The sequence below is a fragment of the Plectrocnemia conspersa genome, unplaced genomic scaffold (assembly GCF_051122295.1).
Source record: "Plectrocnemia conspersa isolate PC_06_02 unplaced genomic scaffold, ASM5112229v1 ptg000002l, whole genome shotgun sequence".
NCBI classification, from domain to species: domain Eukaryota; kingdom Metazoa; phylum Arthropoda; class Insecta; order Trichoptera; family Polycentropodidae; genus Plectrocnemia; species Plectrocnemia conspersa.
Window position 1 is genome coordinate 17,675,567 of NW_028277166.1, and position 27,500 is coordinate 17,703,066.

The window sequence follows — 27,500 nt, forward strand, 5'->3', positions numbered from 1 at the left end:
TTTTCATTATCGACAAATAAAATACAAAACGTATCGTTAAATATTTATTAGAAAATTTTTCAAAAAATATTTTCCAAAAAAATTTTCATTACAGCCTTAGTCATAAATCGCTACAATATTTATGAACATCGAATACAGAGTCAACCAGTCCGTATTAACATTTAAAAACCCTGATTATAATAATTAGCAATTTGAACACTATGGTCCCCATGTTATATAGTTTTTATGAAAATAGTTTAAAATAAATTTTGGCTGTTATTTTGATTTAGTACTGATACTTTCAATATGAGTTTCTAGTGAATATTTAATTTAATGGAATGTTTTTTTTTTAATAATAATATTCGAGATGGAAGACAATATAGAACATATAAATCGAATCATTAATAATAATACATAAATACAATTTTAGGAATGCGTTAATATTACACAAGAAACAGTCAACAATTGAATAATTAGTTCAAATTATTATAATGTACACCCATTATACATTTACTTATTTTTACTATATATAAATATATACAAAATATATTAAAACTCAAAATAAAAATCACATTCACTATTAACCCTTTTACCGCGGCTGATATTTTTAGGTGCCATTTCGAAATTTGTTAATATGTGAGGGGTACCTATTCATGCCATATTTTTTAAAATATTATAGTTCAATTCAATTAAAGTGATTTACAGTCTTAAATTACACTAAATAAGCATATTATTAGGCTCAAAGGTTTATGGCACCTGTAGGTGCTCAATGAGTACTGGCGATTTTCTTGATGACTTCTATAGAAGCCATCCGCGGTGAAAGGGTTAACTTATAAATTTTAACTTTTTACAACTTTTTGATTTGGCAAAGTTTCGAAACAAAATTTAATAATTGCACAACTTAAATGTGTTTTAAAGCATCGAACGATTAGATATCACATTGATTAATATTTTCATATGAAACAATTCAACAAAAAAAATAAGGCTGTAGTAATAAAACCTTAAATTTAAGTATGTGACCAATTTGCTTTACACTTCATACAGCTTCTCTATGATTTCATCATATTTTTCAATGACGAAACTTCTTTTCAATTTCATAGTCGGTCCTAGCTCTCCAGTAGCTATAGAAAAGTCGACTGGCAGAATGTTGAACTTCTGTATTTTCTGAGCATTTGAAATTGCATGTTCGTTCGCTCTTTCGATTCCTTCGTCTATTTTCTCCCAAACCTAGTGAAAACATTTTTTATAAATATAAATCTTACAATAAATAAAGAATAATTTAAAAAATAAATATATATTAAACCTTCTCATCCTTGCTGTTCAACAATTCTGTGACTGTTTTTGCAGAACAACCTAGATTTTCCAACCATAGTACTACGTCGGATGTTAATGTATCCGTCGGCATACCAGTTTCACCATTTATCTCGGTCTAAAATATACAATGATTATCAGTAATTAAAATTATATTATGTACTTAAAAAATAATAAAATCTACCTTTAAAGTCAATAGTACACAAAGGAACTTCTTTTTATCTCCAACAAGCATCGCCTGAGAAACAATAGGCAATTCGGACTTTAATTGCTGCTCGATAAGGACAGGTGCTATATTCTCACCACCAGCGGTAATCAAAAGTTCCTATGAATAAAAAACATTAATAATATTAGAGTTTTATAGATGTTCATTTGCTGTATATTTTTGTATTTCTATACATGTCTGTATTAATTCTAGATTGGTGAAAAAAGTTTACATTGAAAAAAGAATCAATTGATAAATTATTTTTTTGTCAATATTTAAATTAGTAGCACATAAACAATGTTACAGAAATTAACTTAAGTGGTGAATGCTTCTCTCATGATCAATTTATGTACTAATATCATTAATGGAATAACCAAAACACTTAAGTGAAAATAATTCAACAAAAACCATCATCCACATACATTTTTTAAAATAATCCATGCTCATTATAATTTCTCGAGACTATGTCAAAAACTATACAGCTGCGAACTGCTTTTGCCAAAAGATTATGAAACATATATTTTATTATTCATTATATGTATTTATTTGATGGTAACATAAGAAAATTTATAATAATTATTGTTTGTCTTACTAAAAACTTATGATTCAAACACTCTAGTGGTTTATAGAACATTCTGTTACTAATTTCTAGGACAAGCTAATTTTTTTTTCAAAGAAGCATTAAAATATATATAGAAGCATTAAAATATATATAGAAGCATTAAGTATGGCTTAATAAATAAAAGTAATACTTGAGGCACAAAATGTAAGTAATGTAATGCTTCAAGCGATGATGCCAGTTGCAGCATGTTTATTTTACTCAATTTATAAGATAATGTACAAAGAAGCTACCAGTTATTCAATTGGGCTATAACAAATCAGCAAAAGCAAATCCTATAAAACTGCTGAGTGATTGAAATCTGGCAAAACTGTGCAATGGAACACACTTGATTGTATTATATTGCTTATATTGAACATATATGTAATGAGTGAGGTAAGTTTTTTCTAGAATCCGATTATATATAGCTTTTCGATTCAAGTGGCTTCAATTTCCAATTCGCCTAGGCAATAAATAAAGACAGTCCCGCAATGTGACAGTTGCTTATTTTACGATAAATTTCATGTCACAAGCAGAGCATTCAAAACATCTATGTGTTAGCAGACAAAATAATTAAACAAAGTGTTGAAGGATACGATAGAACTGAGAACAAAGTATGGGCAAAGCCGGGTATGAAAGCTAATATGTAGGATAATTTTTAAATAATGGTAGAGCATGATATTGCTTTAAAACTCCACGTTTAATTCTTTACTAACCTTAATTCTTCCTGTAATATATAGAAAACCATCTTTGTCTGTCTTTCCCAAATCTCCTGAATGAATCCAACCGTCTTTATCCAAAGCCTCTTCAGTCTTTTTGGGATCATTCAAATATCCCATGAAAATGTGCCTTCCTCTCATGCACACTTCACCGTCTCCGTTAACGGGATCTATATTATCGAATTTAGTTTCAGCCCCTTCCAAAGGCATTCCGGCAGATTCCATCCTAAACCTAATTAAAGTATAATAAGACATGACACACTTAATCATTAATAAATAAAAATAGCATTATTATTACAAATCCAAAACGCTCAACGTTTGAGCACTGCTGATCTCAGACATCCCGTACACATCCATGATCGGAATATCCAAGCTCAAAAAGTATTTTTTAACATCTGTAGATAGAGGCGCAGCAGCTGATACGCACAACCGAGCCTGACTGAGTCCGAGAGCCGTTTGAACTCTTTTCAAGACTAGGGCTTTGGCCAACTTGAAACTGTACGATTCGTAGTTTGATCTATGAAATGTATAATTGATTAGTATCGAGTTTATATTTTTATTATACAAAGTAGTCCATAAGTAATTTTTTAATATATTTCAAAATTGCATTATGAAAAAATATATAACCAAAACTGGCTCCCACTGAATGGTCTATTATTATTACTTTTTAAAGCTATTATAAATGATATCATTGACACCAATTTAAATAATTTTCTGAGTGGTTAATCACAAGTATAGTATAATGGTACGTACCCTACTAATCTCGACATATGATGGTTCAAACCTTGCTGTTTTGCCCAGCCTGCAATTGCTTTTTTTATCATACCGTTAGTTTCAGCGATAGCCATCATTTTTTCGTACATTTTTTCCCATACCCTCGGCACTGCAACGAAACTGAATTGATTGTTAATTAATATTGAAATAATACAATTATTTATCATAAATTAAACATACAGAGTTGGCTGAGCTTCTTGAAGTGTCTGCACTAAAGATCCTTTGAGAGCATTTTTATCAGCGAAATATATAGTTATGGCGCTTATTATTGCCATATGTATATCTACCATCTATAAAACATATATTAATATGAAAACATATTCAAATTAATTTATATTTTTTAAACTATAATCCTCAAACTTTATCCATTTACTTATCTATTATCATTTAAGCGATATTACATTTTTACATGACATTCTGCTGCGATTTTCTAGGGCAATGCAACTTATTATTTAAGAAATATTACATGGGTAAATATTTAGATAATTATTTAAATTACAATATATAGTCTATTTATTTTCAAGAGTCAGTGCGCAAGAACTTTGTTTAACGCGTAATCATAACATGCTTTTAAATTTCTGCCCTGTGATTGGTCGTTCGCCGTAAGATCAATCGTTTCATTGAGAACGACCAAGCACAAGGCAGAAATTTAAGAGCACATTTTGATTACGCATTAAACAATGTTCTTGCGCACTGACTCTTGAAAATAAATAGACTTTATAGTATAGATACAGTGATAGTGTTTTTTATAAATAAAATACAATTTTCATTATTTTAACTTTTTTCAGATTGTTATTTAAATAATTTTCCAGAAAGATCTCTTAATTTTAAATCGCAATGTCATCATAAACATCGTCTATAGTCAAATGTTAAAGATTATTATACTACTGGGAACAAAACGCGGACAAAGTCAGGTACATATACTACCTAGTAATATATACAAATGAATTAACCTGGGCTGCTACGTGACTCAGTGGCAAGAAAGATACGACTCTCTCACTACCAGGGATGAAGTTAGCTCTCTTTGAAATAGCAAAAGCTTCCCAAACTAGATTGTCGTGAGTTAGCATAGTGCCTTTTGGTTGTCCGACTGTTCCTGACTAAAATTGTAAATTATAAACAATTATAACATTATAATATAAGTACATTACTAATAACACTTAATACTCACTGTGTAAACTAAAGTGCAACATTCATTTATAGCTATTCTCTTCAGAGCTTCCTTCAATTTTTTATCAGATTCCGACCTTCCCATGTCCATAACTTGCTTCCACTACAAAATACATATATTCAACGGTTTTATTAAACTATGTATGTCATTTATCATTGTTATAATAATTACCGAATACATATTATCCAGAGGATCTTTAGGTTGTCCTTCCCATTGTATTGCCGCCTTGAGATTCGGAAGTCTTGACCACACGGCCCGAATCTTGTTCATTTGCTTGTCATCTTCTACGACGACAATGTTGGCTTGACTGTTTTCGAGTACATAATGACATGCTTCCGCAGTGTTTGTTGTATATATTCCGACTGCGATTCCACTACAAATAAAATACAACATTTTACATGAAGGTTCTTGTATTGTTTTCTAGGTACATATTGGTCATAAGGTCGGAATGGCATAGTATGAAAGATCTAGACTCGTAACGCAAAGGTCTCGGGTTCGAGCCATGACAGCGGCCTCGAATTTTATTTTTTATAAAAAATACGGTTAACAAAAACCAGTCATAGCTGCAAAGTGACATCTTTTGATTGTGAATTAAAATACAAATAATAATTTATAATTATTTACATAGATGTCACCGATTCCCAGACTGAAAAGTCTGGTGGCTAACACTTTCTTGTAGGTTTTCATTATGTCTGATTGACTTAACCAGTTGGTATAGATTTACCCTGTTGTAACGCATTGAGCTTACGCCTATTAGGTTAGAAGGGAAGATTAAAAAATATACAGGCCATTTAAAAAATTGAATATCGGGTGCAGAAGAGAAAAAACAACAATTATGCATTTTTCATCTTAATCTACCACTACTAAAAAAATCAAAATTATTAAAAGTCACCTTTTTCAGATGGTAGGCTATCTACTATGTAATGTCGTAGTTGTACCTAGACATTTTTAATTCAATTTACTTAAAATAAACCACTCAAAGGAACAAGATTTTAGGACATAGAAATCAATGCCAATGTGATAAAGCATATGCCTTTTTAAAATCAATTCAGCAGTGGAAGCAGCACTGAGAGAAGATGGTTACTATTTCAAAGGATACTGTGTTATTAATTAAATAAGATTTAACTTCTCATTCTAATATTATTTTTTTTCTTGTGTAAATCGACACTTCTTTAACCCTTTGCGGCACACGAACAGATGCAGCTAGAATTTTTGTTTTTTTTTAGCTGAATATATTTCAAAAATTGCCTTAGATATGTTTAAATTGAATAAAAAAAATATTTGAAAAAAAAAATTTTTAAATATTAAAAAAAAAAAAAATTATGTAAACATTAGAGTAAATAAATGTATGAAATATGCAAAAATCTATTCAAATTATTATATATTCCAAATCTATACATTTCATATAATGTATATTCAAAAACTAACTTACCTATGTTGATATGGTAAAAAGATATAAACGAAAAAAAATAACTCGAAATATGCACTTTAGAAATATGTCACAGCAAGAAAGTCAAAATAAGAAATGATGTGTCACACCCGTGCGAGAATGACCATCGACGATGTCGCTCTAAAATTTGGTTAGAAGAGGTAATAGGCCAAATCCACATTGGTGGTTTCATTCGTAGATATGAATGCAAGTCGCGGAAAAAAATCCCAAAGAGGTGGTCTCACCGTGCAACCACTATGCCGGAAAGGGTTAAGATGGATTTATTCTAAATGATTTACATTTTAACATATTGACTACCGTTTTAAATTCTACTAAGATTACACCGGCTTGCGAAAAACTACCTTTTGAAAATTGTTTTAGTTTTGTTCTGATTTTTATGAAATTTTTAATACTGATTCTGAAAATGACATTCACTTTTTTTTCTGTTATGTAAGGTTATTTCACTAAAAGATAAAAAAAAATGACACAAAATGCAATTTTGAGAAATTTGTGTTTAAATGTTAACACTCAATATATACCAGAAATACGCAATTATGAAAACTAAGATCATTAAGAATGTTTCCAATAGATACAAAAAAATACAACTCCTTATAGCAACTTATTCTATTTTATTTCTATTCTTTTATGTTCTGCTAAAATCTTTCACCTAAATTTTCAGGAAAATAGTCCAGATATGAATAGAGGAAATGTACTTATAAACTCATGTTACATCCCAAGATCTTGAATTTTTTAATATATCTACAACAATATAATTATTGTTTGCCTTTTTTTATTTCTAAGAAAGTTGGTTACAAATTTAAATGCTATCCACGCCTCTTTCTCATTTTTTTTTCATTTTTTTTAAATTTTCATCCTTAGTGAGTTGTTCGATGTGAGGTCTAACAAAAATGCCTTCCTTCAACTTTGACTCTGACAAAATAGTGAAACTGTAAGTGATAGATTTTTTCATTATTTTGCCAGAAAAAAATATATATAATTATACTTGTTTTATCACTAATGATTGATTGTGATTGAATTGTTATGGACATGTTTGACCAAAACAATCCATTTTGATTGACACTATTGAAAGGTTGTATTTGTTAATTTAACTAAACTTTTCATTTTGTTGTTACAGTGCTTGTAGATGTTTTTTAAAGTTTAATCATCATTTCCAATTATAAGAAAATTATTTTATTATTTATAGCGGGTCAAGTAAATAAATAAAAATTTTGATAGATATTCTGAATAAAGTAGCATTATACTGTAAGTTAGAAGAATCGTCCCTAATGACTAAGAGTATCGTGTACACCCATACCTCGCTATACGGCCGCTCTTTATACGGCCTTTCACTATAACGGCCCTCTTCAAATAAGGCACGTTTTCGATTTACGGCCTAAAATGTTTCGCTATAACGGCAAATAAACTTTTTTTCGATGTCGATTTTAAAAAAAATTTAAAAATAGATTTAATTTGCATAATTTTAAAACGAAAGGTGAAGCAGCTAGCGCCGATGAGGCCGCATCTAAGGAATATCCCAACATTTTAAAAGGAATTATTGAAAGAGGTGGTCATAAACCTGAGCAAGTGTTTAACGTAGACGAAACAGGGCTTTATTGGAAGCGAATGCCTGATTGCACGTACATTTCAAAAACCGAAAAATCTGCGCCTGGTTATAAGGTGTCTAAAGAACGATTAACTTTGCTACTTGGTGCAAATGCCGCGGGTGATTTTAAGCTAAAACCACTTTTAATATATTTGTCCGAAAATCCAAGGCCTCTTAAAGGACTAAATAAAAATCAATTACCCGTCATATGGAGATCCAACAAGAAAGCTTGGATGACTAAAGCTACTTTAGAGGATTGGTTCAAAAATCACTTTTGCACAGAAGTGAAAAAATATTTGCGAGACAATAACTTAAGCAACAAGGCTTTGATAATTTTGGATAATGCACCAGTGCATCCTACTAATTTATCCGAACTATCTGAAGATGTCATGATTGAGTACGTTCCGAAAAATACAACAGCTCTGATCCAACCAATGGATCAGGGTGCAATAGCCACTTTTAAGGCATATTACCTACGCCGAACTTTCCGACAACTTATAAGGGAAACCGATGGTAAATCTTCAATTAAAACATTTTGGAAAAACTATAACATCAAGGATGCTGTTGACAGCATCAGTGAATCATGGAAGGAATTAAAATTAACAACAATGAACCATGTTTGGAAAAAAAGTACTGATGCAGAAGTTAATTGCCTTCTTGAAATTAGGCAAAACATTTTGGATCTAGCACATGATCTCGGCTTTGAAGGTTTGAACGAATGTGATGTGCTTGATCTACTTGAAGCTGATAGGGAACCCCTTTCATACAAGGAACTCATTCAGTTGCAAGCAGAACCGGCATTTGATGAAGAGACAGAGCCCGTTGTATTCAAACAGCTAACATCAAAAAAATTGTCAAAAGCTTTTTCCTATTTCGAACAAGAAATAAACATCTTCCTTGAAAACGACCGTGACGTCGAAAGTAGCGCTAAAGTTTCTCGAGGAATTAACTCAACCATTAGCTGTTATTAATCACTGAAGAACGAAAGAGACAAAAAGGCAAGACAAACAACGTTGGACAATTTTTTTTAGCCAGGCCCATCCTTACCAGCGAAAAATGAGAACGACAGTGATCTACAGGTTACCATTTCTTCATCGTCTTCAGATTAAAGCCATTTAAAAAAAAATGATGTATGTATTCATACACATATTTTATGTAACATGAAGTTGTTTAATTTTTGTTTATGGATTATTGTTGGTTTTTGGAGTCTGTTATTATTTTATGTACAAATGTATGTACTTGTTATGTATGTATTTTTGATTTAAATGAAATAAAAAGATAAAATGCATTTTAAATGATAAACCATGTTACATATTTAACAAATTTGGAACCGATCCCATTGAATTTGTATGAATTTGTATTAGAATAATTGATTCGTTATACGGCTTTTCGCTTTGCGGCCAAGTTTCGTGAAACGTATCTAGGCCGCAAAGCGAGGTATGGGTGTATTTGGTAGCATAATGCTAAGTGCAACTTTATGTTATAGTTATAATAGCAATATAGAAATGGCACCACTGGAGATGAACGCACAAAACTATCGAAATTCACAAGTGAATAATGGTTCAGTTCAATGATGTCACTCCAGCAAATGTATGACCAGAGTAGAAAGTTGGCATTCAAAACAAGCATTCCCGAGTCTATTATAGTAATTAAGGACCTGTACATTGAGTGACTTTCACATCTGGTGCACCTACCAAAATACTTTTTTTAGAGGAATCCATGTTATTTGTAAATGCTGAAGGTTTAAATTCAATGGAGATTATGTTGTGGACCGCTTTTAAAATTAAAAATTTTCATTTACATAACTTATTCTTGTACATATATTTATGTGTATATTTAAGGATAACATGTCTATACTATAATTCTTAGTTATTCTTTCTATTTGTTTTACTAAAAAAACCCGAATGGGACACTAGCAATGTGAAATGTTTACAAAACATCAGCTGCTAATTAATTAAACAATGCCTTATTTATAAGAGTATAGGGAATATATATATTATAGAAAAATATTATCAAAGAAGAATATTAGGAGCTCTCAAAACTTATATATAATAATTTTCTATTTTTTCTCCAATCAAAACAAACAATATATGCTCCAAACAGTAGGTACTGAGGGATTTGGATCATCACATCACTAAAGTAATCTATTACTTAAAAAACATTAATAACATTTTTTTAGAACTCACCCAGCGTGAATAGCAGCCAAATCTGCTATGAACCACTCCGGTGAGTTAAATCCGAGTATAGCCACAGAGTGATGCCTTTCGAGTCCAAGTTTTAGAAATGCCTTTGCACAAGTGAGCACCATCTGCTGGTACTCCCTAAATAAGCATAATATAATGAATGTATGTTTACAGTACAACATAGCAAAACCTATTCTTATTAAAAATAATCACCTATAAGTAGTCTTGACCCATACACCTTCGGGGGTTTTCGAAGCCAGAGCTATTGTGTCCGGCAATCTGGCCACCGTTCTTTCGAGCATACTGGGAACTGAAATTGGCGGTTCAGCATTGATCCCTTTGTCCGACAGTCTCAACTTGACGCGTCCGTTCGGAAGAGTCGAAGTGTATTCATCAGTCGGAATTATCTGATCCGGTCCTGTGTACCGAACAATGTAAATTAAATTCGCAATAATAAACTCAAACAATACACACAAATAAATTACATACCGTTCAAAAATTCTTCCTTTCCGTCATCAGATTTTTCCTTAGAGTCAGTTCCGTTCATATAATGAATGTTGTTGATTTTCGTTTTGTTCATATCATTTTTATAAGACATTATATCTGCATGGCCATTGTGATAGCCGTTTGTTAATTTGACGTCTTCCATGGTGTTCTATTGTGTATATGCAATAAACTGAAAAATAACAAACATACATATTAGATGCAATGTATACATAACATAAATATAATACAACCACTTAACGCAGTTACTACCGTGAGCTCAGATCAATGACTTAATAAAACTAATCTTACGACGCCTGTGTCATGTTTTGGAACGAGAGGTGATGGAATAAAAAATGGAGAATGGACACAAGATAAAAAAAAAACATAGGAATTTTCGATAAAAGTGAAATAATAATAATGAAAAGATATTTTTTTATATAATTGTCTAGACGATAAGTAATGACTTTCGGTACCCGTAGCTAAGAGGATGTATAATTTATGAACCTTGAAATGAACAAAGATTTCATTTCTATTAATTACAACATCGTCGAGCTTAAAAATCAGACTGAGGTCAAAGCTGATAAAAAAAAATTAAGTGATTATTTTCTTCTTGGGTTTATACAATATTTTATTTTATAATTTATATCAAAGACTTTCGTATTTAAAACAACATTTTGTTATATTAACGAAAAATAATTACTTAAATGTTTTTATAAGAATAAATCTACATTTATTTAATTGTTAATAATATAAATAAAACGGTTCTCAATTAATTATATTGTACTTAAAAATTAAATATCATATAACTTTTGTACCATACTAAAATAAGAAGTTATTTGTATTATTATCCAAGCAATCAGCTAATTGCTATAAAAATATTTACCTGTGATATGACGACTGTGATAGGAAGACTCAATGGTGAATATTAAATACATCACTTTCATCTTAATTTGAGATGTATTAGATTTTTTTCTATTTATCAGTAAAGTGATAATAAATCCAGTTACCTTGTAGTATACCTGACTCTTATTTAATGTGAAAATAAAACTATTAAGTTGTATCATCTTCGATATTATCATGCAGTTTTAGGAAAATTTTGCAGTGACCGGATTATTGTGCAAACAAAAATTGCGCACATGAAAATTGTGAATATAGGTGATCGTTGCGTGGTGTGAATATAGGTGAATTGCTTTATATTTTGCTTTATTTATAAGTAAACAATTGTGTAATATTAGGAAATGTAAGTATATTATACTAATGAAAATAAGTAATTGTAAAATATTTTTAAAATATGATATTTTTAAATTAAAACCATATTGATATATAGACATTATACATATATAGACATTATTTTTTATATAAAAATATTAACATTTGCGCAATAATCACTGTAGAATATTTTTTTAACTCTATAACTTTTATTATAAAAAAATATGCTGCACTATCAAATGAGTTTTCTACTAATGGAAATAATTCAGTAAACCATAAAAAAATCGCACTACGATTTTTTTTTTAAGAAAACGACAAATTTTGTCGCTTAAATTATAGTCCTGAATTCATTGATTACAATATATATTTATTTGTATAATAAATTAACGGCCTAATATACCCTACGCCTACACTTTCTTAACCTAAATGAGAATATATGATATGAACAAAAAGAAATGAAGGAAAATATAGAAACTTCGGCTTATTAAATAATACATACGAAGTCCTAGGTTCAGTAGTAAAATTGAATCTTGAAATTATTTGCGCTATTTAAATAAAATTATTAAATATTAATTAAGTTAAAAATCCGGTCGACGAAGAAACATTATCTAATTGCTAAATAAAAAATATATAATCCATAATAAAAATAATTGAAATTTTCTTTCAAGAGATGTCTCTGAATTAAAAACCGTTTACTTTTAAGAAATTGCCCCTCCCACAAACCCTATTTATAAATCCAGTGTAGAAGACAACCGGAAATCAATACAACTAAATCGTTTTCTAAGAAAAATCATATTCCAAAGCATTCGAGTAACAACCCTTTTCAATTTCCTGCCTCAATTACGATTACTCTTAATTATGTTTATTAATTTAAATTATATTTTATGAAATTTCTCCTATATTTGCTCCTACGCAATGCTAAATTATATACAGAAATGTATAGAATTATAAGCATGTATTGTATTTATAAGACATTTATTATATTTTAAAAACATATAAATTTAACATAATCGTAATAAAAAAAATATTCTAAAGTTTATTTTAAATGTATAGAGGTATCCAAGAAAAGTTATTTAAGACCCAGATAAATAAAACAAATTAATTAATCAAAGTCTGGTCACTGCTTCATGAAATTAAGTATTATTACCTACCCCTGGTTTATATCACGATTGCTTACTATATTAGTTTTGTCAAAATTAGTTTAGTAAAGTTTTCAATTGTAAAATCTACAGGAATAAAATAATAAGGGTTTCCGAATTATTGAGAATTTATACCGAAAATAGAAAGCGAGAATCAAAATACATATTCCGAAATACTCCAATAATTTACATATATTGTAGAAAAGTTCTAAAAAAACGAATGCCGGACGGAACTAACGGCGAGCGACTACTGCGCGATTTTCTTCGTGGACTTTCAGGTGTCCCAGCAGTAATCACATGGATGCAGATCATTAAACTTCTCAGACGGTGTGTCTCTTAAGATGGGTTTAGATAACTTATGTTTGTATCTGAAGTCGTACAAATAATTACCGATAGAACGTATTTGAATATGATTTCACTGAAACAGTTGGTGAAATTATATTTATACTAGTGAAAATATAACTTCGTTGAAAAATACACATTCACACACTGAAGTAGCATGAAGTTACCTACTACACTCTCGTCCTCGCCTAACTTCGGGCAACTTCGCAGCAGTGTAGAGCAGGGATAAGATTGAATTAAAATTTCGAAACCCTTTACTTTAATTGTGAAGAGTAGTCTTTTTAAAATAAGATGATAAAATATTTTACTTAGAGATAATAGTAAGCAGATTGGGACGCTGATGTTAATACTCACAAAGCAGATGACTCGACTTGCCATATTCATCTATTTAGAATAGTAACCACACATTAAATATAAAATTCTGGATCGAGAAAGCCAATACAACATTCAACCGAACAAATAATATTATTTGGCGGCAGGGCTTGAAGCTTGCTCACAGAAAGGTAAGTAAAGTGTCGATATTGATACTATACGTCACAATTTATTGTGCATGTTTTTTACCTATTGCATATCAAATATATGTAGAAGTATTGTATTTTATTAATGCGCATAAGATAAGCAACACATGTTTATATTTTTCATATTAAAAATAACTATTCGCAAAAAACATGTTTGCTCAATAAAGCAAAAAAACACAGAAGCGCATTCGAATGTAATGTATTGATATTAATATCTAGGAAGCAAGTGTGACCTTAGATAACAATATAACTGCATAGACAAAACACGTCTTGTATCAGTATATTACTTAGAGCTGCCCGTGCACTTTTAAGAGTGCATAAAACAAACACGTCCTGGTTCAGAGTCTATAATATTTGTTTCATCAGATAAAAGTTCAAGAAATCATTAGAGAAGTGTGCAAAATAAATGATAACAACATGTATAATGGTTTCAGCCTCAAATGTGTTTTGATGGAAAATCCACCGTACAGGAGCGGATTTATATATATCAATACTTGAAAACCCACCGAACACAATGAGTGTATACATGTATTTATAAAGTTTATTGCATTTTCGCACAAATCTCCTGATAAGCTATCTTTTACCATATGTCGTTATAATAACATTCCGAGGAGGACTGTCAAATAAATTTACTTTTTGCGTTATTACTCATGAAATAGTTACATTTATAGTCCCTGTGTTTCCGCAGCATTAAAAAAATATTGATTAATAAAATATCATATTGATGTTTTCTACATAACAACTCAATATAGTCAACCAGTGTTTGTAAACAAACAATGATTCGCGACCTAGTACCGGTTCTCAGGAACTCCTAGAATAAATATCAGGTGTGACCGGTTTTTTATTGTTTATTTATTATATAATGATCGAAATAGTCGATTTTTACTTTTATTTTTTATTTTTAGTTCGTTACAAATATAAAACACACTTAATATATGTATTTATGTATGCGGATGAACCAATTAAGAAACAGGCTTTTAAAATAGTACATATACGTTTTTAATTGCAATGCTTTGTTTAGTTATCATTTAAAATTATACAGTTTTATATTTTACGTTAAAATAAAAGTTTTTCCTCTGCTGTATAGATTTGTCTATCTGAGCTAAAACAAAAGATTGGTGATGCTGGCAGATACTTAACTGCAACTTAAAGCTCATATAAATAATAAAGAAGCTCATACTTGCATATAAGTATTTTTAATTTAGGTAGTTGTGGACATATAAATTTAAAACCCTGTGTAATCTGAGGGGTGGCAGTTAATATTGATGCAGGATAATCGCAAGGATAAGTTTATACTGTTAGAGAAACTATTTTTTAAAGTAGCTGTGGAATCCATCAGCGCCTACAAAACAGATCTATTTTACCCGTGAAACAAAAACTTGGTATACGCGTTAAAAGCGCAATAAATCAATACTGTTAATTTTTAAGTTGTGAGATCTTTCTCTGACAAATGCTATTGTGTATGTTCACTAGACGTCCTTCTTTGAGGAAGATTGTTTTCAAAAATGTTGTCCTTATTTGTCATTATTTTACAAATACTGACTAAGAAAGTGACTAGTCCCATCAATATCCCAAAAGGAACAAAAATTTCCGAAATGATTTTTTATTTAGCTCCCACAGTTGTCCTTCTTAAACAAAAATTTCCATGATGGTCTTCGAACAAAAAAATTAAAATTCCGAAATGACATTTTTTTAGCTCCTGCAGCAACCTGTCCTCCTTTATTCTCCTCAAACCTTTTGATTTTTAATGTTCTCGTTCGATATTTTTTCAAAATCTGATCACCTTATATTGTGCATGTTACGCGTATCGATCGAAGATTATCTTCGCACGCCTAAAAAATATATTGTATTGACATAAGAAGTGCACATTGGGATTCGAAACTACAAGCTGCTCGATTGTCAGATTGTCAATCGGTAACGCAACAGAAAAATATCTAGTAAGAAAACAGGAATAATGACAAATTCGTAGTTGACTGTTGCGGCGAAAGCGAGCAAGCGACACTTCCATTCGGAACTCGCTTCCGCCAATACATCAATAACTTCCACCTGAGCTACCTAACTTAATACACACGTGAGTTCATCCAAACTCGAAACCAAGTTGAAAAGAAGACCGATATAGCAGCTGCTCCCCATTTCACGTCAACCCTTCTGGTCTATCCAGGAGTGTATGTGGACGTGACTCAAAATTGTTGCACAATAATAATTTAAAACAAATTATCTTTATAGAGATTATCGGCGTTTAATCTTAAGTTGTCGATCCAAAATAGTTTATGTAATAAAAATAGAGATATTTTTCATAAAATAAGACTTTTAATCGTGGGAGCTTATATTTTTTTCATTGATATATTCCACTGAGTCGCAGTATAATCGAAATATTTTTAACAACAGAACGATAATCTTACTCGAATTTATTCGGCACCCATTTCAACGATGTATAGATTTTATCTATTCCATCGCGCTTTTATATGTTAAGTAAGGGAATGACTAGATTAAGCGGTATCTTGGCACGTGAATAAATACATACATATCTGTTTACTCACTACATTGAAAATTACCGACACTTTCATGCACTTTAAAAGCAGCTGAATAATAATTTCAACCATCTTCCCTGCAAATAAGCTATATGACGAATTATCCTATATAGTAAAGCCTCGCATTAGCTAATAGGATTCTGAAGATAGTATGACTGTTAACTCGGAAATAAATGTGAGATTTATTTTCCATTGACTAGGAGCAAAATGAACATATTTTATATTTTCTTCATAACGAATATGTTTTTAAGTCGATCAAAATATTTTTGGATCAAGCAATAACATATTCCTATTACTAGAACGGTAATCCATGTGCATATTTCATGGTGGGCAGATGTATTGCTTAATGTAAAATAAACCATCGGGAACAAAATAGTTTTTCCTATACCGCTTTATTAATTTTGGTCAAAAATTGTACAATCCTAAAACTAGTAAACGTGGAAATATTTGAATAATGAATAATACATGATGCAAATTAAGAAGGGCAAAATATGTAGAATTTGACATATATTTGTAAGTTAGCCTAATGCGTTACAACGGGATAAACACAAACTACGACTACTACATAAGTAGTGAGTCACCAGACTGAAATCAAAGTCTGTAAATCAGTCTATTTTAATAATTATAAATTATTATTTCACGTTTTTATTTTAATTATTTATTACGATATTCACCCGTGAGATTACGAAAATCTAGGAAAACCTAATATGTTATGATTGATCAAAATTTTAATTACTAGCTTCGATCATCCAGACACAATAGAAATTGAAAAACTCAAGTATTCGAACCACTATGTTTTTCTAGTATTAGTCGCCTATTGGTCTATGAAGTATAAAATTAATATAATTGATAAGCTTAAAAATACTAGTTTTGAATATGTCTTTATATACAGATGTGTTATAGACAAGGCAAGTTTATATTAAGTAATCTAGTTCGACTCGATCTTCGAGACGACATGGAAATTATTACGACATAGCACTTGTTTATGTCATAACATCTATTTATTGCGCAAATTGTACGGCCATATTGAAACTGTCCGTCCAAACTAAAACAGAATGAATTTATTGTATTTCGTATTTATTATCTTAGCAAAAGATATATCAAACTCACAAAATTAACAATCAAATGTCAGTATCTGGTTACGTGATTTATGGCGTTTGATTATTTCTTTGCAATACTAGTAAAGAAAAAAACTAGACCAAAATAAAATAAATAAGTCCTGAAAAGTAACTTGCACTCTCAGAATATAATGTAAATATTGCTAAAACTTAAATTAAAAAAAAAAAACATTTTTTATTAAATTGAATACAGGTGAAGATATAATCAAAACGATAAATAGCTTATGACCGATAGTGTGCAATAATTTTCTGAAAAGTATATAAAATGACATTCCTGATATATATTTTATAATTTTTTTATATGAAACTATAAGTAACTTGATATATTGTAGTTTTATAAATCGTATGACTAGCAAGATCTTGGCTTTATAATACTATATATTACACATTTTTTATTCTGGATTTTAACAATTGTCATATTTTTACCAACCATTATCATAGATTGTCATAGGATTTTACAAAACCATTTGTTGTGGTAACGATAATTATTACTCACAATGCACTATTGTTCATATTTTCATAAATATGTTATAAGAAATTGGATGTTGTTGGTTATGCACTGTACTACGTCACCAGACGTGCTTTATGAACACAATAAATTTTATATTATACTAACTGATATATTTAAAACAAGACGTATCGAAATAGGTTGAGTTGATCTTGAGTTTTTCATGTAAAATACAAATTTTAAAACACTCTGATATTAAAAATTAATGAAACAATTATTATGGGCACAAAGTAACATTTTCCAACGAAAAAAAAAGCAGAAAACTTCTACCTTCATATGAAAAAAAAACAATTACTAAAAATCTAAATTCAATTACTTGTTTTGATTTCAAGGTAAGATGTTATGTCATGTTAATGTATCTTATATTTAATTGTCTTATAAATGTAAGTCAACTGTTCAGTTTACTACAATACTTTTCATTAACGGTTTATTATCGGTTAGTTTAGTATTCCATTGACTTTTCAGTGAGTTCAATGCCAGTTATATATTTTAGCTGTATTAATAATATATTACAACATAATATATTCATATGCAGATTAGCAAATGGTAATCTTGAGATCTTGGTTTTAAAGTTTAATTAATAAATTTAAATTTTATACGCGAATTTCACTAAAAATGTCATATATGACTAAAGTCGAACTTAACAAAATAAAAAATCAATTTGTATTCAAGTAAATTATTGTGTATGATTTATATCGCATTATAGTACATATATGTAAATCCATCTGCAAAAAATAGCATTAAATGGCAATTGATTGACATCATGCAAAATTATTTTCTATTAACTGGAATATTTTATTGCTTTAAATATAACAATGTAAGTATGCTAACACTAAATAATGATTCATAAAACAGCTATTTCGATTTTTAATTTATATGATTTTTTGCCTTGGTTTATTACTTAGTTTTATCGTAACATATATGCATGATACATATGTGTGTATTTACATACATATGTTATTAAATACAGCATTGTGCAAAAAAAAGCATAGCCTCCGAAATCATCATATTCCGTATATAACTAAAGATATATTTTATTTTTAATTATTGTAATTGCATTAGTATTGCACATACAAAAAATACATAAACCAATAATAAATAGAGAAATAATAATAATAATAAAACAGTAAAATTTGGTCAATAAGTAAAAAAAAATATTATTAAATTCTAAAACATCATGAAGTGAAAAAATATTTTAAAATCGTATATTACCACTAATACACAGTAATTACATAAAATATTAAAATGTTAAAACGAGAAGAAAAAAATAAAGGAAAGTTTCATAATTTATCGCTTTCACTGTTCCGTTGACGAAATTGACACCTTCCATACCGGAATATAAAAGCACCCCCAGATAATTTGGCTCTGAATTTAGCAAATTTTTAGATACATTTTCGCTGTATCTTTCGACACCTTGACAACGAACGTAGTGCACCCTATCTAACTCGTATAAATTCATATTACTTTTCAGATCGCCACTCTTTCTTAATCCAAAACAGTCCAGCTTGTGTCGATTGGCGAATTTCATATGTGTGCGTGTTAGACGCATTTATTTGATCAATAAAGATTTTTTGGCAGTCCACTTTATTTCTTTATCAAATGTTTGCAAAAACCTCTATCGCGTAAGCACATTCGTAATATCACTCAATATTTACAAAGAGTAGTTATTTTGACTCTTAACCAGATTTATTGCAACCACATTATTTAAAGCTTTAAACTAATGATTGGTTATCATCAACAGACTGTGAAATTCTTGTCGATAACCTAATTATCGAATACACAATAATATCGAAATGTTTACTTAAATTCAATTGTAGAGGATTCGACATTACTTTTTTTATAAATATTTTTACCACAAAATCTAACTGGCTATGTAAACACTCAAAAACAATAAAAAAAAACTAAATATATAATATAAAGTTTCAAAAAATTAACATAGGTTTACGGATATATATTACAGACTCATCCCTCGATTTACGCGGTAGATACGTTCCAGAAAATATCGCATAAATCGATCGAGCAGTATGCTTGTGTACTTTTTAACGTTTCTTTAATCTATAAAGTAAACGAAAAAAATATTTAGCGACACGCGTACACTACAAACAGCAACTCAGGACACATTGCATGGACAGTGGGAGAGGTTCCAGATGTAAGTCAAGTGCAAGTATCCGGATTAACTCTTAACAACAAAAAAAATGACTCACCAAGTCTTATTCGATATATAATATCTAAGTGACTTAGATATTATATATCGAATAAAATTAGTATGATGATTTTGTAAGCAATATTTTGCTAGTAAGCCAATACTATTTTTTTTCTTCGAATTCATTGCAAATGTTAAATATTCGAAAAAGCTTACCGACTTTTATTTTAATATTCAGTATGTTTTTTTTTCTAAATGAATTCGCTGGTTGCAGGTTAAATGGCCATGCTGTACGGGGATGTGAATAAAAAATAATAAATTGTCTAAAAAACGTGTTTCCAAATATGAATAATGCAGTAATTTTATCAACACTGACTAAATGCACTTTAACCACAATTAACAATGTGCAAAAACCATAAATATTTTAAAAAGTAAAAAAATTCTCTTTTTTCAATTAAGTATTTATACTTTGTTATGTTATTCTATGAAATAAATATTCTATGAAATAAATATTTATTAATTCGTATTATTAAATTTCATATACATTTGTATGTATGTTTAATTCTCGTATGTTACAAACATTCGTAAATGAGGCGTTAATAATTTATGAGCTAATCAAGAAATGCACGTTTCGAGATAATCGACATCAAAGTTCGTCAAGTATTTAAGATTAGGGACCAACTAAACGTATGGATCGAGTCTCCGTCACGGTCAATGTCACAGGGTGACCGGATTATTGCGCAAACAAAAATTGCGCACACGAAATTTCCACACAGCGAAAATTTCGAACATAGGAGATTGTTAGATTGTCAAGTATGTAAATTTTACTTTTAATTCCAATTGATTTATATTTTTCTCTATTTTTAAGCGAAAATTGTGTAATTATTTAAATATGTAATTGTAAAATAGTTTTAAATCAAAATCATATTAATAACCGTTGTATATATGGATGTATATTGTACAGACATTCTTTTTTAATATATATATATATATATATATATATATATATATACACATATATATATATATATATATATATATATATATATATATATATATATATATATATATATATATATATATATATATATAGGTATATATATATATATATATATATATATATTGATGTATTGTTAAATATACATATAAAATGTATGTGTATATTAATCAACTATGATCAGAAATTTTGCTGTTTAAAATTTTCGCTGTACGCAAGTTTTGTTTGCGCACATCAAAATAATCACCAAACCATGTCATGAGAATGTCGTATAGACGGTGCAGATTGTGATAGCCTTTATATATTCGTAAAATTTTAGTCTATTTTCGATATTCATCCTGTATTTAACCGCATTGCAAGATTATTTATATATACATATGGTGTCGACTTTATGCTGTTATTTTTCGATGTTTAAGGAATATAATTATGTAATGAGAAAAGTTACACTTTGTTGAGTCAATTAACCTTTTTAAATAGTTTTTATGTATTTTCTGTAGCACTAACGATTTACGTAATTTTAAAAGTTATTAAACATACATTTTTTGATCATCCTGGTTTTTGTTTTATTAATTAAATTTTGCTAAAAAAAATTGTAAATCATCATATTTTAAATAATTGCCTTAAAATATACATAGATAAAGATAATAATGGATCTAATAAATATAATTCATGCAAGGAAAAGGAGAAACTATCAACATAACATTTTCGCACAAAAAATATGTTTGCACAAAGATAAGATAGCTTGATTCGCGTTTATTATTAGTTTTTAAATATAGTTGATTTGAATTTACTTTTTAACCCTTTACTGTAATAATATATTACACATTTAAGAAATGGCCATAACGCGTCAAAAGCACGCTATAATAGACAATCATAAAATCATAATCAAAAATTATTTTTAAATATATTTTCAAGGATAAAATTCAATTTACCGAAATTATTTACTAGTATCTACAAAATGAGACAAAAATGATAGTTATTTTATCTCAGTGGCAAAATTATCATAATCCCATGGATTAAAATCACACTTTAATTATGTTTTCGTTTTAAATGGCCATAACAAGTCAAAAGTACACCATAATAAGTAAGAAAATGCTCGCCATTATTTTGGCACGCCTAAACATCGTCTTGAAACAGATGTTCCAGTTAGTTTGCTACATAAATAAATATTACGGCATTTGCTAACGCTAAATGCCAAGCCTAATGAAATTTTTTTGCATTACGATCGTCACGTAATTTTTACAAACTCAGATAAAACCCGCCTTCGCTACGCATTTATTTATAACTCGACATCTTCGATGCGATATATTTTTCTAGCTTACGAAATTTACATGCAAAATTCGTAAATGCAGATGCGTATCAAATATTGACATTGAGTAATCATTCGATTTTATGATTATATTTTATCTTTTAACCCCTTGCAGTGTTGTTTTATGTACGGGGTAAACTAAGCACAGTTCAATGGAAAAACAGCTTTGGATCATACGATGTATTTTATAATTCAAGCGTAAAAAACTCGCATATAAAATTTGATTAGTCTTAAAGTGGCGTCATAGAAACGTCAAACGGCCGATTCTTCTTCTTCGTCATCTCAAATAAAAACATAAACAACAATAATTTTGAGCATGTACGTAAAATGTGAATAATGAATAAAATAAACAAAAAATACATTTACATTTAGAATAGGTCGTGCGACAGTGATAGAATTGGTACTTATACTGTTGCTCGTGTGCAATTTTTTTGCTGCTGCGAGTATTAGCTAATTTTGTGTAATGGCAATGTCCTGATCTGAGCTTAGAGCGAGCCGGGCATGGTGGTTAAATTTGGCGTTGTTGTTGAAAAAATGGACTATAACACGAATAAAACCGGCCATGTCAAGGTATTAGTATATAATAAAAGAAGACTCACGGCGAAATCGCAGAGCGTTGACAGATGATCGAAGAGACGCAGCGAGCGGAAAGCGAGTGGCGGGCGTCGACCGAACGCCGGCGGACGTCAAATGCAACTGGCGTTGAACGAATCGACGATTTGACGGTTGCTTCTTCTCATTTTATCCCCTCCACCGAATCCAGGCAGACTAGCGGGACGATACGAATTAAAAATTTAATGTCGAAAGCGCATTCAATCCAGAGCCGTTTTAGATATATGCACAAACGAAACATTGCATTTTGACTCTCCGCCTAATTTTGCTGCGCAGCAACATATCTCATTTTCTTATATAAAATGTCAACATATATTACAATTACACATGCAGCATAAAAACTTTCATTCATACTACATTATTTGTAATTGTGTGGGTTAAACAGCCCCGCAGCACATAAATTTGTGATTTTTGCAATTATATATTAGAATCTAATTTATATCGCTTTATTTTATTTCCTTTAACAAAATTTGTACCAAGATTTTAAAAACGTTTATTCATAATTACTATTTTCAAATTATATCAAAGTTATATAATTTATAATTTAGCTACGCAGCGTATTTTTTTTAATTATCTTATTTATAAGCTGTATTTACTTTATTTTTTCAAGTGCAATAGTCTTGGCACTAAAAAGTTTGTAGGTACTAACTGTATCTATTTTGCCTAATTAATAAGGCGACCCAAATTCAATCTAAAATTTTTTTTTATATATTAGGTGAATTTATTTTCAATAAATAAAATATTAAAAATAATATTTTGTAACTACGCACTTTTAATAAAAATATTTTTTATTTTTCCAATTATTTTTTATGATTATAATGAACTATGAACTGTCTCACCTGTCTTAAATTAAGAATAACGAAGATAACAACGTAATTTCAAATGACGATCTAATAATAAAACCTTTTACAATCGGTGTTTCATATTTTTTTATATATAATTAAATTTACATACTAACCTTTACTTTCACAATTAGTAGCAATGAAACTTTCAATGATTATTTTTAATTGTGGTATAAGTACTATGATATAAAATAAATATATCTAGCAAAACTTCGTTTAACTTAGACGATATTTTAACTAGCAAGCATGTTTTTTTGGAGCCCTATTATTTTTATTACTGGTCCGCTCGCTATTTCATGGATCGCAGAATTACAAGCAAATGATTGAGTGTTTATTTTGAAATTTCTAATTACAATATACTTTTCAACGTTATTGCTTTCCTTCCACGATATAAGCATGCCCTGACCTTATATATCAGTAGAAAAAAGATTATTCTTACTACGTACCGACGGTCCATTTAGGCCGGTTTCACACGTGCCGGATGGATTTGCCCGGCACCGGGCTGGCGGCGCGTAGTGGGGGTGGTGTTGTATGGGCAGCGTCGGGCCGGCGCCGGATGGATTCGTCCGACACGTCTGAAATGGTAGGTACGGTGTCTTCCGGTATTAAGATTAAACGCTTTGATTAGTTACAAAAGCATAGTTTATTTATATATACATTGCATATATAGATCAAAAGGTGCTTCTTCAGAAAGAGTACACACATATAATCTTGCTCAACGACAAAACGGTAATAGAAAATTTAGAAAAACACGTTTGGAATTGGTATTTTAATTTTTTAAAAAAAGATTAACAATTTACACTAAATTTTATATAGGTAGGGGAAAAAATGCGATGACAAAATAAAAATAAATCTTTCAATATGTACAGAAAATCGTATTTACAAACTTTAAATATAATTTTGCATGATTGCTGCATTTCTCAACAACTTATCTAAGCACTCACCAAGTCAATATACACCTATGACAATAATATTTGTTTTTAGTATTGAGAAATGCATTATTTTTAGCATTTATTGTGTGAAACACATTTCAACCACGGGGTTAAAGGGGTATAAATTAAGCTTGTAAATGTGACAGACGTAACATAAATTAATATATATTGTAAATGGATAAACTAAACAATTTTACTTTCAATTGTTTCACATTTCACGTAATCGATAGATTAATTCGTCAAGCCATAAATATTATTATAATGTTATCATTTCTTTTAAACTGGCTCAATGATCAGTTTAATATTTTATTAATTTACTAAAACACAAAGGGCAATAAAATATATTTTTTATTACTATTTGATCCAAATGATCAATAAAACGCAGATAATATGTTATAATTTAAATATTATTAATTTATCAGTTATATTTCTTTATAAGGTGCTCAATGATTTAAAATAATCAAAAATTAAGAAGATATATTTAATGTTTGTTTCATGATGCTTTTTAATAAAAATGTAATAAAACTATTATTTAATAACTGTATCGTAATGTTAATTATTCAGAAAGACTTAGTTACAATGTACAATATAAAGAAATACTAGTATTTTGTTATCGAGAAAGAAACGTATTATTCTGATTGTTTCACGTTAAGATATAAGTTTAACGCATGTCGTAAATAATTAGAGATTACGTTTATTTTTCTTTGATAACACAAGGTTAAAGGGTTGATTATTATACTATGGATTTGAACTTAAAGCCCGGATACAAAAATATATAGTACTATCTATTATCATTTCCATAACACATTAATTATAATAATTATTACTTATCTATAAAAATTAAATTGCTTAAGAAAATATTATTTTCTTATTAAAAATCATTATACTTATTTTGATAGACTTGTTTGTGTGATTTAATAATTGGGTCCAAGTGAGAAGATAAAATGCACTTGTACTCTGTAAAATATATATATTAACAATGCAATAAATATGTGATGATATTTCTTTGCTATAATTTAGTTATAATCGATTTATATTATATGGCTGTAGTATATAAGCAACTATCTTCATCGGGAATAATAAAGAAAAATATAATACAGCGATCACATTGTCACGTCGTTACTAGCACGTATACATATTCATTATACATAATTAATAAATTAAGATAAATTGAATTTAAAAAATGATTTTTACGATAAATATAATAAGAAGTATTACGGTACAGTCCCATTATCGTATTAAACTGTAAAGAGTTTTCAAAATATGTATCTCAAAATTCTGCTTGAAATAATTAAATTATAATCTTTTTATTATATAATTTATTAATTAGTTATGCATCATGTCAACCTTTTAAGACCTGATAACCTAATACACGTAGTTGCTGCATTGCCCACGTATTTAACAAATCGTATGGGTTGTTATCTCATTCTAGACGTTATATTACAAGTGTAAAATATAATTTATAATTGGCAAATTAATTCGTTTATTTATTTACATTGTGAAAAATTTACAGATTGATGCTCGGCCCAACAGATCATAATCTCGGGATTTGTGCTCGTTTTGCAAACCTTTTGTAAACCTGCAACGTAAAAATAAGCAATATATAAAGAATAATATAAAGAAAATTTAAAAACTGTGGAGTGTAAATATTATAAATAATTAAGACATATAAAGTTAAAAAAATATCGAAAAAAATTGTGGTAAAAATAATTACAAGTATGAACGTGACAATAGTATAATATAAACAAGACTAATAGAAGGGCCACCACAGTAGCTCTCGTAATGTCCAGAGGGAAAAAACGATCCTTTAAACATAAAGGAACAAATAAACAATGCGTCGAACCACGTCTTAATTACTCTCGAAATACGGAGAAAATATGTTTATTATCTGCATAACGATTGCGCAAACAATACGCCATCGGGCGACAAAAAAACACCGTTAACATTAAACTCTTTGCATTATTTGACTTTCGAAATGTCCATCAAGCAAAGTTCACTCTTTAGAGGCATGAACATATTTCGTTGGTTTAATAAACGAGCGCAACAATTGGTTGAATAGTCTCTGTATTGTTATGATAAGTCAAAACATAGCTGTAAAAATATCAATGATTTAATAACAGTTTATTATTTTTCTTTACTATTTATACACACCTTACTTACGCACTTTACCTTGACAAGTCACTTTACGTCATTGACTAACAGATATGCATGTCTAGTATTGTTACCTCAGGTTTCACTAAATTAGAGCAAAACTATTGTTATAGCGATCGTTTTTATACTGTTACCCAACAGTATGGGTTTCGTTTCGCCTGTTACTAACCTTCTGTCTTTCACCAACACTGATAAAATCTCCTGATGCAGGAATTCAAGTAAACGTCGTATAAACGTATTTTGAAAAGGTCTTCGACAAGGTTTGTAATAGGATATTATAAAAAAATTGTCAGCCCTCGGTTCCTTTGATGATTTAATTCGTCTATCTTCGAGTTATTTGAGCAATCGTAGACAGTTTTTAACCTATGGCGGCTGATTGTCGCAAGAGTATTTCACCCTTTCTTCAAGGGTCCAACCTGGGTCCTCTGATCTTTACGTTATTAATTAATGACATAAATACAGCAGATACAAATGCAAGTTTTCTTCTGTATGTACAATAGATGATTTAAAATTGTATAAATACATTCAATGTGTTGCGGACTCCTTTTCTCTATAGAGTGATTGAGGTTTTGTGAGTGATTGAGAGATGGACTTCCGTTAAGCGTCTGCCCTTTAGTGCCGAAACATTTAGGCTAGAGAAACTTCCACTAAAGATCTCGGAATCACTTTTGCGAGCAAGTGAAGGTTCTTC

The 27,500-nt window shown here is 29.6% G+C and overlaps 1 protein-coding gene across 1 annotated transcript; it reads right to left on the reverse strand.

Annotated features, from left to right (window-relative positions):
* Positions 1-31: 31 nt before the first annotated feature.
* bgm (acyl-CoA synthetase bubblegum family member 1) lies at positions 32-22,970 on the reverse strand. Its single transcript, XM_088205481.1, has 14 exons — positions 22,872-22,970; positions 10,462-10,648; positions 10,186-10,390; positions 9,976-10,110; positions 4,929-5,130; positions 4,758-4,859; positions 4,540-4,686; positions 3,767-3,876; positions 3,566-3,706; positions 3,111-3,329; positions 2,810-3,044; positions 1,475-1,615; positions 1,283-1,408; positions 32-1,206 (listed from the first exon to the last, which is right to left on the reverse strand). The coding sequence occupies exons 2-14, from the start codon at positions 10,619-10,621 to the stop codon at positions 1,009-1,011; spliced, it is 2,121 nt and encodes a 706-aa protein (XP_088061607.1). The 5' UTR covers positions 10,622-10,648; positions 22,872-22,970; the 3' UTR covers positions 32-1,008.
* Between the last annotated feature and the right edge of the window lie 4,530 nt (positions 22,971-27,500).

What these genes read in the sequence shown, in the direction of transcription:
- bgm (XM_088205481.1), bottom strand. Translation starts at nt 10,621, where the DNA reads ATGGAAGACGTCAAATTAACAAACGGCTATCACAATGGCCATGCAGAT. An exon ending in GTTGCACTTTAGTTTACACA is followed by an intron (nt 4,687 to 4,757) that starts GTGAGTATTAAG and finishes TTACAATTTTAG; the next exon opens with TCAGGAACAGTCGGACAACC. An exon ending in ACGTTGAGCGTTTTGGATTT is followed by an intron (nt 3,045 to 3,110) that starts GTAATAATAATG and finishes TACTTTAATTAG; the next exon opens with GTTTAGGATGGAATCTGCCG.